Source organism: Vipera berus, assembly GCF_964194415.1.
Source record: "Vipera berus genome assembly, chromosome: 14".
Taxonomy (NCBI): Eukaryota; Metazoa; Chordata; class Lepidosauria; order Squamata; family Viperidae; genus Vipera; species Vipera berus.
In genome coordinates, this window is record NC_138217.1 from 9,844,345 (window position 1) to 9,856,470 (window position 12,126).

The 12,126-nt window shown below is 48.3% G+C and overlaps 1 protein-coding gene across 1 annotated transcript in view; it reads right to left on the reverse strand.

Annotated features, from left to right (window-relative positions):
• Positions 1 to 2,631: 2,631 nt before the first annotated feature.
• FBXW8 (F-box and WD repeat domain containing 8) overlaps positions 2,632 to 12,126 on the reverse strand; it is a 56,014-nt gene continuing 46,519 nt past the window's right edge. Inside the window, exons 8-11 of the mRNA XM_081338743.1 lie at positions 11,242 to 11,369; positions 7,143 to 7,316; positions 3,761 to 3,877; positions 2,632 to 3,246 (exon numbers count right to left, since the gene is read on the reverse strand). Of these exons, the coding sequence (XP_081194869.1) occupies positions 3,102 to 3,246; positions 3,761 to 3,877; positions 7,143 to 7,316; positions 11,242 to 11,369 (564 nt within the window). The 3' untranslated portion in view covers positions 2,632 to 3,101. The remainder of the gene's footprint in view (positions 3,247 to 3,760; positions 3,878 to 7,142; positions 7,317 to 11,241; positions 11,370 to 12,126) is intronic.

Sequence of the window (12,126 nt, forward strand, 5' to 3'; positions counted from 1 at the left end):
CATTCTACTGCACATATTGCATTGCTCAATTTGTATGTAGGCATTTTATCCTTGGGGTGGACAAGCTTCTGCCTTAGTGCAGTTTCTCAATCTTGGCAACTTTTTAAGATGTGTGAACTTCAGCTCCCAGAATTCCTGAGTGAGCATGGTGGCTGAAGAATTCTGGGACCTGAAGTCCACACATCTTAAAGTTGCCAAAGCTTGGAGAAACACTGCCTTAGTGTATTTTTGGGTTGAAAGTGTGTATGTACGTTGAATTAGTTGAAAATCCTCCTGAGTTTTTCAGATATTCCTGCACTTTATGGATTGATGTTGCTTCATTTGTTCTTTTGTCCTTATTGGGGGCCGGGGGGGGGGGACAAAGGATCCTACTGGATCTTTATCTGGATTTGATGAAGGCTCAATTGGGATAGCCACAGGTTCTGAGGGCTTCTTCGATGTGTTTTAGTCCTTCTTGTCCCTCTTTGCCGGTAGGTAAACCTTCAGCCCAGTGGTTTAGGATTCTGATGACTTCTGTGTCTTTGCTCCAGTGAATGTAAACACTGTGTGGGTTTTCTGTATACTTCAATGTTGAAGTATGAATCTTGTCCTAATGGGTTTGTTCTCCTATGTTGTGCCATGTGCTTGTGAAGTGGTTGTTTTGTTCACAAATGCATGGCACAACATAGGAGAATAAACCCATCAGGACAAAATTCAGCAGTTCATCCAAGCTTCTTGGATGACAAGCAAAACTTCAAGGAAAAACAAAGGAAGTCCAATTGCCTCTTGGAAAAGCACATTTGGAACAGTGGTCCATCTGCATTTTAGAGACGAAGGCAGCAAAGTCCTTGTTCTGGATGGAGAGGACCCCTGGCTTGAAAGAGGGGCCAAAGAGGTCATCTGTGTTAAAACCCAACAGGCCTCTCTCGACAGAGGGGGAGGGATATGACACCACCTTTCTCCCATCTCCAACACGGTCCTTTCAGCAGTCCCAAGAAGGTCCCAGGCCCATCTCCACACTGATCCAGGTGACTCCGAGGGTACAGGTAAACCCCCAGGTGGCTTCAACGGCTTGGAGAGCTAGCGACTGACCTTTGGAGTACTAAGGACCAGATGACTGCAAAGAATATAAATCCTTCCATTCCTCACCAGTCAGCCAGAACTGAAGAAGCTTCTTGGATGAGAAGCGAGGCGGCCAAAAAAAACCCAAAACCACCCAAGCCCACAAAACATAAGCACCTCCCCCCCCCACAGGGTCCATGTAGTTAAGTCGCAGTGTGTCCGGTTCATTCCCACTTATTGGGACATACCCCTATTACTGTATGTGACTGTGTACATTAACACATTTGCACACAGTCATCTAGGCTAAGGTCTATTGGGGCCTTTTTTCCTAATAGATCTTAGCCTATATTGCTCTGTGTTAAGATACACAGACACATAGAGCAATATAGGCTAAGATCTATTAGGAAAGCCCCAATAGATCTTAGCCTAGATGACTGTATGCAACTGTGTTAATGTACACAGCCACATACAGTAATAGGCATATTTCCTAATATATGGTATATGTTTATGTATCTACATATTACCATATATTAGGGTGTATACCATACTAAGGTTACCAGCTCTGGGCTGCAAAAGAAAAAGCCACTAGAGGGCAGCAAACTGCATTTGGCACCCTCTAGTGGCCTAGCATGTTTTTGCAGCCCAGATCGGGTAACCTTAGAGCAGTCTTTTTCAAACTTGCCCACTTTAAGATGGACGGCTTTCAACTCCCAGAATTACTTGGGAGTTGAAGTCCCCCACATCTGACAAGTTTGCAAAACACTGCCCTGGCTCTATACACAATATACATCCACCTGTATGTGTGCATCTTTCTTCTGCAGCTCCACTGAGATATATATTGCCTCTATATATAGCCTCTCTATATATAGGCAATGCAGGGACCCCCAGCATGTCACAATTTTCCTCTACGGCAAGTTTTCAAGAGGAAAGTTCCTAGAAAAGGAAGTGTCTTGATGGGGGGCATCAGGATACCTCCAAAATACCAAAACTATCTTCCTGTTCTGGAAAGATTCCTTTGGGGAAACTGCTGGATTAGCCCAATTGGTGTGAGGAAAACAAGGACATTTAAAGTTGCCCAGAAAAGACCCTTTTGCCCATATATACCAGTCACTTTTCTCCTGATTGCACAAGGACTGCAAAATCTCCGAGTTCTCTCTGGCCACCAAGTCCCATCATCCTTGGCCCATGTTGCAATGGCTGAGGAGAGGAATACCTATGGTGCTCTCCCTGCTGGTTTGGCAGCTGCCCTAGCCCACCCAGCAGGGAGGCCCCACAAGATGACTTGTGACCAGGCCAGCAAAAACTGGCCTAGAGAATGGATCAGGCAAAGATCCCCATGCTGCACCAAGTTACAGATGTACTACAACTCCCAGCAGCCCCAGGCAGTTAAGGATGGGTGCTGCTTTGGCAGTCCTAGTGCGATTAGGCAAAGTGCCAGCGGAGCTGGAGAAGAAAGGATACTCACACACACACACGTGTTTGACTTACCTGTGGCAGGATTTTCTCCTAATGTGGGATTTCTCCTAATGTAAGCACCCCTGACAATAAAACAGCCATTTTCAAGCACACCAACCCCCTGATCCCGAGACCAACACTTAATAAAGATATTTTATTTACAAGAAAAAAAGCTTCCAAAGTCTCATTTTCTTCTTAAGATCTCCAGATGTTGCAGGTAGCATCGGCGCCTGTTCCAGAAAGACAGCACTGAACTATTTCAGCTAGGTGCAAGGAATGGAAGCCCTCCCTTCCACTAGGATGGTCTCTGCACACGTGGGCTACAACCTGTCTTACGACCTCCTGATTCTTGGGCTAAAGCCTTTATTATCATCTCCTGATTCTTGCCTATCTATCATGGTTCCTGTTGGCCACCACCTCTTCTTCGTTCCTACAGCGCTGTTATTAAAGCTTTGGGGAGACCCCCATGTGTCCCCCCTCTTCTGCTACCTGCTTGGCCAACCTATGGCTTCCGAGCCCTCCAAAGAGGTCTGCAGGAACGCCATCCTCGGGGTTCTCCTTCTCCAGGGTCCAGCTCAGCTGGACTTCCCTTCTTCCCACCCTGCCTAGATGTTGTCATAGGGGACCACAAGGCCAATGTTGTAGCTGTAGCCGGCCACGTCGTTGTAAGAGGAGCGGCAGATAGGAAGGACGCTCTCTGCCACCAGCCTGTCTGTGGAGAATTCGTAAGCGTAGATAATGCCTCTGTGCCTGTTCAGAGAGAAGCAAGGGGAGAAAAGGGAAAAGAAAATAAGCAGGGTGCTTTTCAACCAGCCTGGTTCCCAGCAGTTCAAAATCCTCTGGAGCAACTTTCCAACTTTGGCAACGTTAAGATGTCTGCACTTCAAATTCAAGCTGGCTGGGGAATTCTGGGAATTGGTTCACACGTCTTAAAGTTGCCCAGATTGAAGAACGTTGCTCCAGGGCAGGGGTCTTCAAACTTGGCCCTTTTATGACTTGTGGACTTCAACTCCCAGAATTCCTCAATCAGCATACCTGGCTGAGGAATTCTGGGAGTTGAAGTCCACAAGTCATAAAAGGGCCAAGTTTGAAGACCCTTGGTTTAAAATGAGCAAGGCCAACTTAGGAGAATGCCTCCCAGCGTCCCGCAATATTGTCTAGCTAAGCCTGCTGGGAATTGTAGTCTAGCAACCCTGAAATTGGTGTCACTGGGCGCGTCCTGCTGGTTGAGATAAAAACTATGACCATGAGGATCAGCTCTCACCTTCGGTGAGCGGTCAAGTCGTCGTCCGTGATGCTGGCCCCTCGGGGAGTCTTTTCATTGGGGATGTTGGCCGTGATGAGGCTGTGGGAGTTGAAGCGGAGGTGGCGAACTGGGTGCCTGGGAAAAAAAAGGGAGCCACAGAATCCATCAGTGGCTCTTCAACAAGGCCTCCATGTTTAAATGCAGCGGACAAGTGACTGGCTGTTTAATTAAAAGCAGGGTGCACAGTAAATTGGAACAAAATGCAAAGTAAAACCTTAAGAGTTCATTTTTTAATTTTATTTTATTAAAAAAAACCTTTCCACTGGGTGCCTGGAAAAAAGGGAGCCACAGAGTCCATCAGTGGCTCTTCAACAAGGCCTCCATATTTGAATGCAGCAGACAAGCAACTGGCTGTTTAATTAAAAGCAGGGGGCAGTTATTCAAATGCACAGTAAATTGGAACAAATGCAAAGAAAACCCTCGGAGTTTATTTTATATTATTTTATTAAAAAAAAACCTTTCCACTGGGTGCCTGGGAAAAAAGGGAGCCACAGAGTCTATCAATGGCTCTTCCACAAGGCCTCCATGTTTAAATGCAACTGGCTGTTTAATTAAAAGCAGGGGGCAGTTATTCAAGTGTATGGTAAATAGGAACAAATGCAAAATAAAACCCTAGGAGTTTATTTTATTTTATTTTATTTTAAAAAAAACCCTTTCCACTGGGTGCCTGGGGAAAAAAGGGAGCCACAGAGTTCTTCAGTGGCTCTTCAACAAGGTCTCCATGTTTAAATGCAACTGGCTGTTTAATTAAAACCAAGGGGCAGTTATTCAAATGCACAGTAAATTGGAACAAATGCAAAGAAAACCCAAGGAATTTATTTTATTTTTAAAATAACCCTTCCCACTCCCCATTTCCAAAATGAAAGGGACCTATTCTTAATTTTAACAAAAATGGCTATATACAGGTAATTCCCCCAGGTCTGAACGTTTATTTAGCGAGTGTTCACAAAGAAGAATAAATTCAGAAAGGATACTTACAGTTAGGCATGCAAAATCGCGACCAAAAACAGGACTCTGCAGCCACGTGGCTTGGAGAGGAGAAGCCGGAAGTGGGTTACTTTTTTTTTTTGTGCCTGGTCACATGACCGAAGCAGATTGGCTGATTTTTGCAAGATCTCTTTTGCTTTTGCTTTTGCTTTTGCTTGGCTGGAGCTGCGTGGGAGCCCTGCTGCTTGCTGGGCTTGAGGACTAGAGAGCTGGAATTACTTCTGTGGGTACTTTAAAATATTCTTTTTCCTTACTCTGTGGAACTCTACTTCTGCCGCTTGTAATCCCTTTTGGGAACTGCTCTGCTTCTGCTTGTGTTGGTAAGTGCAGCACTTTGCAAGATGGTTTGTTTGCCTTTGCCTGACATTGATAGCCTGTGGCTGCTGCTGCCTCCTCGTCCTCCTCCTCCTCTCCCTGGCCCAGACCCAGCCCAGGTTCTGCTGACCCCTTTGCAGGGGTCTTCCAGCCTGGCCCTTGTATGTGGACTGTGGACTTCAACTCCCAGAATGCCTCAGCCAGCGTGCCTGGCTGAGGAATTCTGGGAGTTGAAGTGCCTGGCTGAGGCATTCTGGGAGTTGAAATCCACAAGTCATAAAAGGGCCAAGTTGCAAGAGCCCTGCCTTACTGGAAGGAAATCCCCCCCACACACACACACCATTTTGAATTTTGCCTGGAGAGGCTTGTGCTGATCCGGGGAAGTGGGGTTTTTTTTAAAGGTTTTAAACTTAAATCCCCTCCAGAAGTTGTGGGTGTTCCCTCCCTGGAGCCTTTTAAGAAGAAACTGGATAGGCATTTATCAGAAATACAAGTACACTACTGTACTCTCTTGTGAGAGTAGTGGGTTAGACTAGATGACCTCAAGGTCCCTTCCGTCTCAAGTTACTGCTGCAAGCCGACAGGTCTGTTAAACTCTACCCCCATCTCCCTCAGCATGCCTGGCTGGAGACGCTTAAGCCAGGGGTCTTCAACCTGGGCCCTTTGGTGACTTGCGGACTTCAACTCCCAGAATTCCTCAGCCCGGCACGCTGGCTGAGGAATTCTGGGAGTTGAAGTCTACCAGTCATCAAAGGGCCGAGGTTGAAGACCCCTGCACTGGAGGACTCATTCTATTGGTCCTTATGCATTAATTACATGACTACTCTGGAAGGCTGACCTGTGGGAAAATAGAGTTTGCGGATAACGTGTCTCGCAGTGAACACAAGGCCGCCTGCCTCGTGATGCCAATCACCGCATCTCGAAGGGAACACCAGACTTGAGTGCCAGTCATAGGAAAAGATATTTTCTGCTTTTAGAAGTGGAGTAAGAGAGAGAGAAAGAGAGAGGACAGCACCTAAAAGCAGAAAAAAGAGCGTTGGGCGCCCTCTAGTGGAGCTTTTCTGACATGCAGCCGGAGGAGCAGGAAATGGAATAAGGGCAGAAAAACAGTTGGCTGTAACTCAAGGACCTTACAAATATGCAGGTAAGTCCTCGACGTACGGCCACAGTTGGGAATGGCGCTTTCGTCACTAAGGGATGTGGCCGTCCACTGAGTCACACCCAATTTTCATGACTTTTTGCCGCGGTGGTTCAGCCAATCCAGTTTCCTCCATGCCGGAAGCTCTCTGGGTAGGTCAGGGATGGGCGGCCAGGTGACTCCGGGATGCTACGACCGTGGTAAGTTGCCAGGGGTTCCCATCATGTGGACATGGGGATGCTGCTGGCCGTAAGTCACAGGTGGCTAAACGAACGTCGTAAGTGGAGGATCATCTGTACAGCAAACAGGGCAGCTGCGATCCCAGACTGAAGCCTGGGCAGCCGTCAACCCCTAGGATCGATTGAAGCGATTCGGTTTTCCCTTTCTCTCTATCCAAGTGGTCCTCAACTTACGGCAGTTCCTTTAGCGACCGTTTGGAGTTACAACGGCACTGGGAAAACGTGATTTAGGACAGCCTTTCAACCTTTGGGACGGCTGCAGCCTCCTCCCCAGGGTCACGGGATCAAAATTCGGCCGCTTGACACCACTGACTCGTGTTTATGACGGCTGCAGTGTCCCAGGGTCGTGTGACCGCTTGCGACCTTCTGACGAGCAAAGTCGATGGGGGAAGCCGGGTTCGCTTAACCGGGTTAGTGACTTATCAGCTGCAGTGATTCCCCTAGCGACGGTGGCAAGGCAGGCCGTAAAATGGGGCAAAACTCAATAAACGTCTCACTTAGTGACAGAGATTGTCGTAAATTGAGGACCACCTGTAGTATAACCCATCTCCTCCTGACTTCGCCTGCAATAAGTATTCGATGCACAGAGGGTTAAAAGTTCAAGAAACTGGAAACCAGGAAGCGGGGTGGGGGTGGGGGTGGGGGTGGGGGTGTGTCTCACCTGGCGTGCACTTCCCAGAGCTTGGTGCCCATCCGCTGGTCCCACACGCAGACCAGCCCTTCCTCTCCCCCGCTGACCACCTTCCAGTCGTCCATCTGCACCGCCGAGACCCCCAATTGGTGTCCGTAAAGCGAGGAGACGGGGTCGCTTCTGCGGCGGTCGTACACCATCACCCTGCAAAGCAAAACCCGGGAGTTGTAAAACAGTTAAGGGAAAGATCACACGTGGACCTTCCCACGGGCTTCTGACAAGCAAAGTCAAGGAGGAAAGTCAGATTCCGAATAGAGCTCAGAACAGCAGAGTTGGGAGGGACCTTGGAGGTCATCTAGCCGAACCCCCTGCTCAAGCGGGAGACCCTCTACCCTTCCAGACAAATGGCTGTCCGGTTTCTTCAAAGCCTCCAGGGATGGAGCGCCCACAACTTCTGGAGGCAAGCTGTTCCACTGGTTAATTGTTCTCACGGTGAGGAGTTTCTCCTTAGTCCTAGCTTGCTTCTCTCCTTGATGAGTTTCCATCCGTTGCTTCTTGCCCTGCTGAATGACTGCCTGATTCCCTTAACGAGTGCAGCGACTGGCTTAACAACCCAGGCGGGAAAGCTCATAAAATCGGGCTCAACTCACTTAAGAACCGCCTTCCTTATCAACGGACCTTCTGCTCCCGATTGTGGCCGTTAAGTCGGGGACTTACCTGTACCTTATTCTTTCTGCCCTGTGACACCTCTGAAGAGTTTTTGAATCTTTGGGGCAAGGAATGTTGGCTTGAAAAGAGAGGCCAAATCAAGCGGAAAGACTGCAGGGTTAAATCAAGACGCCCCGCTCAAAGAAAAGCTTTGTGTGAACTAGTATTCTCCTCCTTCCGAGCCAGCAAGAGGTTTCTGGCGATTGATCCTCCCTTGGAGTCATTCCACAGCAATCAAGGTAAACTAGATCTGAATATGGCAGTTCCACTTAGCACCTGCAAGGAGGAATCAGCAACGGTCCACATCCATCTGGGAATATGTCTTAATTCCCTTCTAAAGCCAGCAGCCGTCACCGCCTCTTAACTGCCTACATTAAAAAGGGAAACCCAAATGATCCAGAAGCTAACCCAATCTGACACGACGGTTGAATCTCTTGGGCTTGCCAACCGAGGATCCTGGTGCTTATGAAGAGCCAATCAACGGCTTCTGCTGGGATCATCGTCTCGGGCTTTATCAAAATGAGAAATCAATGTATGATTTCATGCAATCCATTGGGAGCAGAACCCTGGGCGGGAGGATTAATGGGAAGCGTCTTTGTAAATTACGCTCCAGAGGCATGTTGGAGGTCAACCTTCTCTAGCCTGGGGGTGTGGGACTCTTATCACCCAGGTCAGGAAGAAGGACTGCCACTACAGAGACAGGGAGGGAGGGAGGGAGGGAGGGAAGGAAGGAAGGAAGGAAGGAAGGAAGGAAGGAAGGAAGGAAGGAAGGAGACACTGAACATGTGGTTTCTAAACTTTCACCAAACAAACTGCCCAACAAACAGGCAACCTGATGTGTTGCAGATGTTTTGGTCTTCAACATCCACCAGTTTCAGACAGGAGGGCCAACGACAAGGAATGGTGGAAATTCCAATCCATAACACCTGAAATACATCAGCTTGCTTATCTGTATCTTGGTTTAAGCAATGCGTTAAGGCTTAAGCCATAACCCAGTTTTGTCTGGGAGGAGGAGGAGGAAGAGAACTTGTGTACTGGAGCCCACCAAGGAGAGCAGGTGCGGTGCCAGAGCTTCTATTGTTCCGCATTCCTGCTCTGATCCAGAAAATCAGCCCTCCCTTTAGCCTCCTTTAACGAAGCCACTCGGCGGGCGCCTGCGAACAACTCTATTCAGACAATTAGAGCAAAAAAGACGACAGGGTCTCCAGCCGTGCGGGAACCATCTGACAGGTTGGAAGGAGGAAGAAGGGACGGGATGGGGCTCTCCTGACACCTCCGCCGTGCACCGCTTGTCAGAACATCCACAGATGGAGTCGACAAAAAGCTCGCCTCCCTCTTCCTCCGACTCCGAGGGAGGAGAAAGCGCTGCAAAACTTGGTCCTGGGCACCGGCAGGCGGCTTCCAGCCCCGTTCCTGACAGCCTGCGCCGGGCCTGGCTCGCTGCCCGCTGGCGCCGCGTATGCTAATAAGCCTGCCTTCAGATTTCACGAGCCCTGGCTGAGGCTTTGTGGCTTCATTAGCAAGGAGCGAGCTTCCAGGCACTGATGCCCAGGGAAAACAAAGACGCTGCCGAGTTGTTTTCCAAAGTCTTCCCAGCCTGTCTTGTCTCCCAGGCCTCCACGACTGGCTGGCCGGGCAGGGGAGGCCCTGCTTTGCACCAACGTCCAGATTCCTGCGTGGAGTTCTGGGAGGAAGTTTATTTCGATGGCTGGGAATAAGAAGGGTGAGGGTCCCAATCCCCCGTTCTGCTGCAAAGCGAACGCCGGGACTCTTCTCTCCTCATCAGAGGCAAAGGTAGCACTACTTAATCCAGCTTAGGCAGGAAAAGCCAAAGGCACACAGACAGACTGGGCGAGACATGGCTCAAAAAGAGTTAACTGTGAGAGGGACCTTGGAGTCCTCGTGGACGATCGCTTGACTTGCGAGCCAGCCGTGTGCGGCAGCAACCAAAAGAGCTAATGCGATCCTGGGCTGTATAAAACAAGAGGCGTAGAATCAAGGTCACGCAAAGTAATCTTACCGTTTTATAAAGCCCTAGTAAGACCGCACCTGGATTGCTGCAGCCAATTTTGGTCACCGTATCCCAAAAAAAGATGTTGAGAGTTTGGGAAAAAAAAAATCAGAGAAGAACAACTAAGACGATCAAAGGCCTGGAGGCTAAAACATACGAAGAACGGCTGCGGGACTTGGGTTTGGCCAGTCTAAAGAAAAGAAGAAATAGGGGAGACAGGATAGCAGTTATTCCAGTATCTGAGGGGCTGCCACAAGGTTGTTCACCAAAGCACCAGAGGGAAGGATGAGAAACAGTGGTTGGAAACTGATCAAGGAGAGAAGCAACCTGGAATTAAGGAGAAACTACCTGACAGCGAGGACAATCAACCAGTGGAACAGCTTTGCCTCCAGAAATCGTGGGCGCTCCCTCACTGGAGATTTTTAACAAGAGAGTAGACATTCACCTGTCTGAGATGGTATAGGTTCTCCTGCTTGAGCAGGGGGCTGGACTAGAAGACCTCCAAGGTCCTTTCCGGCTCTATTCTATTCTAAATCAAGCATTGATTCCAAAATATTTTTTTTCCGCCACAGCTGTTAAGCACTGCCGTTAAGTGAATCGGTGTGTGTGTGTGTGTGTTTGTGTGTCATTAAGTGAATCCAGTCTGCCCATTGACTTTGCTTGTCGGAAGATCACAAATGGTCATTGCATGACCTCGGGAGCTGGCAACTGTCGTAAATACATTCTGGTTGCCGAATGCCTGAATTTTGACTATGGGGATGCTGCAATGGCCGCTAAGTGCAACCGTTGGCTGTAAATCACTCTTTTTCAGGGCCATTGTAAGTTGGAATGGTCACTTAAGAATAGAACAGACTAAGAGAGTTGGAGGGGACCTTGGAGGTCATCTAGTCCAACCCTTTGCTCAGGCAGGAAACCCTATACCGTTTCAGACAAACAGCTGTCCAGTCTCTTCTTAAAAACTTCCAGTGTTGGAACATTCAAAGCTTCTGGAGGCAGGTTGTTCCACTGGTTAATTGTTCTCACTGTCAGGAAGTTTCTCCTTAGTTCCAGGTTGCTTCTCTCCTTGATTAGTTTCCATCTGTTGCTTCTTTTTCCTTCTTTCAGGCGCTTTGGAGAATAACTTGACTTCCTCTTCCTTGGGGCAGCCCCTGAGATACTGGAAGACTGCTATCATGTCTCCCCTCCTTCTTCTCCTCATTAAACTAGACATTCCCAATTCCAACCACTCTAAATTAAGAGTGATTTCCGACCATTTGGAGATGGAAAACACTCGGAAACGGAGGTGCAACTTCTAAACCAGGAAGCAAATGCTTGGATTGACTGCCTCCCGTGTCGTCATCTTGCTTTTGGGCACCGAAATTTTAAAAAATGTCATCCCGCCCAAGGCAACCCGCCCCATCTTAAATTTACCTCCTGGCTTTATTTCCAGCTACCAACATGTGGGGGGGACTTTCCTGAAGGTTGAGGCACGTGAAGTCACCCAAAGGACCGCCAAGTTGCGTTACACACTGCCGCGTTTCCAGGTTGTAGAGCAGGATCTGAAAGAAATGAGCACAGAAAAGATATCAGGGGCTGATGGACCTGCGATAGTCTGCAGCTTGAATTTCATACATCACTTCTTTGGCTCAGCCTTTGGTTTCTGCAAATTTATCTTTTTGTCCATGTGAGCTGGAACCGGGCAGCGCATTTATTTGATTAGGAAATGAAACGCCCAGGCGAATCGTGAAAAGAGACAGCAGAGAATGAGAAGGATAGAAGAAGGAAGGAACAATGGTGGTCAAAACTTGGCTTTAATCCTAGACAACAGAGCTTGGCTGTTTTGAGGGGTGCCCATCTGGAACTATATTATTATTATTATTTAGTTAAGATGGTCATCTCCAGCTGGGTTGATGCCTGATGAACACAGGCCAGGTTAGTTAAAAACTCTGGGGACAGTATATGTATACAGTGGTATGTTGATAAAAGCCTTGGCTTTACTAATGCCATGTTTCTCAAATCTGGCATCTTTTAAGAACCCTGGACTTCAACTCCCAGAATTCCTCAGCGAGCTGAGGCTGAGCAATTCTGGGAGTTGGAAGTCCACAGGTCTGAAGGTTGAGAAATACTGTTCTAATGTCGCCCGAGTTAAGCTACCATCATCATCATCCCTGTTCTCTGATGACATTGGCTGGGCTTGGGTGAAGTCATATTATGAGTTGGAAAACTTCTTCAGATGCTCTGAGGGTCGGTCTTTCCCAAACTTCCCTTCCCTTTTGTGGACCCTGAGCTTAGCAAATATGATCAGCAACGTCTCTC